This window comes from Teleopsis dalmanni, unplaced genomic scaffold (assembly GCF_002237135.1).
Source record: "Teleopsis dalmanni isolate 2A unplaced genomic scaffold, ASM223713v2 unscaffolded_contig_0424, whole genome shotgun sequence".
In the NCBI taxonomy this organism is placed as follows: domain Eukaryota; kingdom Metazoa; phylum Arthropoda; class Insecta; order Diptera; family Diopsidae; genus Teleopsis; species Teleopsis dalmanni.
In genome coordinates, this window is record NW_024031806.1 from 6,841 (window position 1) to 11,224 (window position 4,384).

The 4,384-nt window shown below is 29.1% G+C and overlaps 1 protein-coding gene across 1 annotated transcript; it reads left to right on the forward strand.

Annotated features, from left to right (window-relative positions):
- Positions 1-2,040: 2,040 nt before the first annotated feature.
- On the forward strand, positions 2,041-3,616 carry LOC119663454 (triple functional domain protein-like; the record flags this gene model as incomplete). Its single annotated transcript, XM_038073058.1, is given in 1 exon segment — positions 2,041-3,616. A coding segment is annotated over 1 exon segment (890 nt), but the record flags the coding sequence as incomplete, so codon positions are not given.
- Positions 3,617-4,384: the final 768 nt, after the last annotated feature.

A 4,384-nucleotide genomic window follows, 5' to 3' on the forward strand; every position in this document is an offset into this window, starting at 1 on the left:
TTAATGTTGGAGTAGGTTTTCGACAGAGTTTTATTATTATTAATCTTATCAGCATGAAACTGATATAATTTCATTGAATTTAGAATATTTTCCATTGTTTCAGAAGACATTAATTTTGCTATAATTTACTGCAAATATTAATATCTAAAACAATGTTAGATATACTAAATAAGTTTATTTCATGTAGTAGGCTATAACCAAGATTTATCAACAATTGCGATTGTTAGAAGGGTTCGAACAGTAATAAAGAAATAAAACAAAAATTTGATAAATTTATTGACCACATAATACTGTTTCGAGTTTTGCCAAGTACTCATTATAAGTGATCTTAGAAAATATTCGAATTTTTATTTAATTAGTCTATAGTCCCTATATAATTTGTGGGATTACAAGTGCCAAGCATAGAACTTGTACCTGTCAAATTAGAAACTATGATTAAACGATTGTATTTCAATAATTTTGTTTCATTGGAGGTCCTTTTGATGAGTTTTCATTACGTCTTAGAATACATATCTAATTTCATATACCATAGTTTTATCATTTGTAGTGAAAATTGCTTCAGTGATGTCTTGATTATTTTCTGCCATTCTCCTGATTACATGAAGTATACACAAAGTCGATTGAACTGAAAATAGTCCACAAATACTTAAAATTTTCGAATTGGTAGCAATACTAGGTCTATATTTTATCTCAGACAATTTATTTTATGATTTATAAGCGGAAAAAGCATTTGCTATTCAAAATATTGTCCGTGTAATTGTGTGATATAGGTATATTTTTATAGAAAATTTTATGTGTAAGTCAAATATTATCTTTTCTGATGAGAAAAAATTCTTTAATTGAGCAATTTATTAATAAATATTATGATCAAGTTTACTTAACATAGAGGTTAAATCAAAGTTTAGACATCAGAACGGTCATAACTGTTTGTGATGGTTTCAATGGTAACCAGGTATGACAGTCGACGATCGCTTCCACGATCTTTTTTGGTTTTTCTTGTATACCTATGTGAAACTGATTTGAAATTTAATCTTAAAGCGTAGATAACCAAATATTTCGTTGAGATTGAGTGATATGTTTAACTATATTTTACTACCCCACAAATACCTCCCGTCAAAAAAATATGTTTGAGATGTTCTACACTTGATTTCGATTGCCTGATGGCTTCTAAGTATACCAGATTCGACACAGGTCAATTTTTTAACAATAAGTTTTCTGCTGGCCATGGATAGTATTAGAAAATATTAGAGTGTTGACTGTACTAGGGTATGTCTAGTTAAGACCTCTTTCTTGAATGGGTGAAGGTAGCTTAGATTATTAGTACGTGACGTTCTAAAAATAAATCCCAAAATTTAATTATTTTTCAATTTTGCTATTTATATGTTGTCTAACATTTAATTTTAAATACCAAAATATAGCATTTAATTGTAACACCTTATGATATTTGCCCAATATGTTTTTAAACCGCTCTATAAAATTTCAACCATTTTACTATGTCTACATTAACTTCCTATCTTAGATTGAACAATTATATCATAGTTTCACTTTAATAAGTTTGTTTGTTAGATCTTAGCTACAGCTATTATATAGAGTTTTAAAATAGGATTTCACCAGTTTTCGCCACTTCAACGGATAGCGACACATTTATTTTTATGATAGTTCATTAGATTTGAAAGTAAATAGAGATAAAGCCAAATCGATCAGAATCAGTACTATATATGACTCAGAGTTCTTATTTAAGTGACCTTATTCCAAAATTAGTTGATACGCTTTCATTATTGACTATAACCTTAGGCAAGATTAAAGGATCTATACACTAATTTCTGTTTTTAAAATATAATGAATAAAGTTTTTACGAAATAGATAATTATATTGTATCAATCATATATGTAATCGTTTAAGGTTACATTTTTTTAGCACACCTATGTCACATTAATGACGAAAAGAATTAATTAATCAATCATAGATATAAATATTAAGACTATAGAATATGTATATTCAGTTCTCGATTAATGGCGTTTATAAGAGAAAAGCTCATAAAATGCTCAAAAAGCGATGACTATAATTATTCCAAACTTTTATGAAATATCAACATTTTGTTTTTATTTATGTGACGTGGGTTGCTAAACAAGCAAGATAATTTCTGATATTTACAAATCGAGAAGAATTGAAATACAAAATAAAATAAGAGACACTGAACAACGACATGCAATAAAAGCTTCGTAAGCTTAATTAGTTGGTGTCGGAATTCCGTTGTGTACAAATGAACGTGAAAATGATTAAAAATTAAAAAAAATTAAAAACATTAAGAAAAATTAATAAATTTTAATAAATTTGGATAAGAATGAAGTGATCAAAGTAAAGATTTTATAAAAAGTTTTAATAGATAAAAGCAGAAAAGCGATCAGATAAAAACGTGCAGATAAGATTGCATAAATAAAAACCTCAAGTTCCGTTACTGATAAAATGTCTTACATATTTGAATTTTAAATGCAAATAAATTTATTAGTTTCTGTTTATTAATGCATAAGAATATATAGATCAAATATAATGTGCAAGTGAGAAACTATTATATAAAATATATTTCCTTACTTGTTTTAGATAAAGCCGCAAATGTATAGGCGTTGTTGTGAGAAATAAACGCAAAGTGTTGAACTCAAAATAAAAACAAAAAAAGTGAAGGTTGAGTACATTCTATCAACACAGAGTATTAATATTATCAAGAAATGTCTGACGATGATAGTCCGCGTCCCTTTCGACGTGAAAGAAATCTTAGCAATCGCAACTTCAAACGTCGCGGCTCCAATCGGCGCTACAGCACTGAAAGTCATAGTTCCGTTGATTCAGTGAGTCTCGCAACTGAAAGTAAAGATGCAAGTAATACTACTAGTACGGATGATAATTTAAATGTTTCGAAAGGTTCCAGTTCATTGCAAATCTCATACTCAGTTAATTCAGATACAGAAAATGCTTTCAATCGTAGATCTTTATTAAAAATGAAACCACCAGCTGAAGATGGAAATGAGCCACAAACACCTGAACCCGCATTATTGCCAGTGCGACAAAAAGTTCTACACTTCGAAGCGCTGCAATCGGAGGATCGTATTATTTTCAAAACAGGCAAATATAAATCGAAATCCTTACAAGCGCTGGCTGAAGCCACATCCCATAATACACAACATAGTGGTTTGCATTTGGGGCCATTACGTGTGTTACCGATTTTCAATAGAAAACTGAAACAAAATGGCGAGACAAGTTCTAATTCTTTTCATGCCAGCATTGATGAGGAACGATCCGAAGATGAAGTCGAAGATATAACAGATTTTGCAGAAGACGCTACAACACCAACAAATGAATATATTGTGCCAGAAATTGCAAAAGAATTAACTGAAACTAGTACATTATCCTCTAAACCTGGTGAAGAGTTCCAATCAGCTAATACAGATATAAATGCCAATGTTGCTGAGTATGGGGTCGATGATTTCGGCAAAGCGGAAAGTGTGCGGCGAACAATAAGCGCTGATAGTACGCCTATTATTAATATTAAAATTGAAAATCATTCCAGTGAGCAAGATGAACAAAACATTTCCAACACTGCTAAAAAAGATTTTCCAAGGTAAGCAACAGATTTTCTGTTCTTCGTCATTTGCATAAAATCACTCATACGCCACAGCGTTACGATTTTCTTTGCATTTTAATAAGTGTCAGCTCAAAATATTATATATTCCATAATTATATTGTTATTTTGTATGTAATTGTTTATTTGTATAATTTACATATGTAAATATCTTATATATATAATGATGTACTGCACGGGTGATTCATTTTGCAATCAGTTTCTCATTACATATCATTTTCATACAATTTGATTATAAAATACAATGTTAAATTTAGCTTTGTGCTTATCTACTTTTGCGTTTTCAGCCATTTAATCTATAATTAAAACAAAAGTTTACCCTGAAAAAAATCCCCTCTTATCAAAAAACAAAGGGAAAATATACTTAAGCATTTTATATTTATTATTGTGGCGCCTCTTATTTGAGTTTTAGTCACCAATTTACTACAAATAATTTCTATATAATTGATTATGTATGGGAAGTGCAAAACTATTAAGAGCTTTAGTTATGATAAAATATTCAATGGAGAGATTGATAACTCTTATAGAATAAAATTTACAAGAAGGCTTATTTTCTGTTTCTAATTTTATTTTAGTTATTACAGATCTTTTTATTTAACAATTGAATGAATAAAATTAAATGGATACCTTTAATAGAGTGAAAAACTAGTAAGCATAAGTAAGAGAACTTTTTAGTTATCTTGGAATAATTATCACAAATGCAATAATTAAATAATATGATATTATGCCGATTCCGGTTTTTTTATA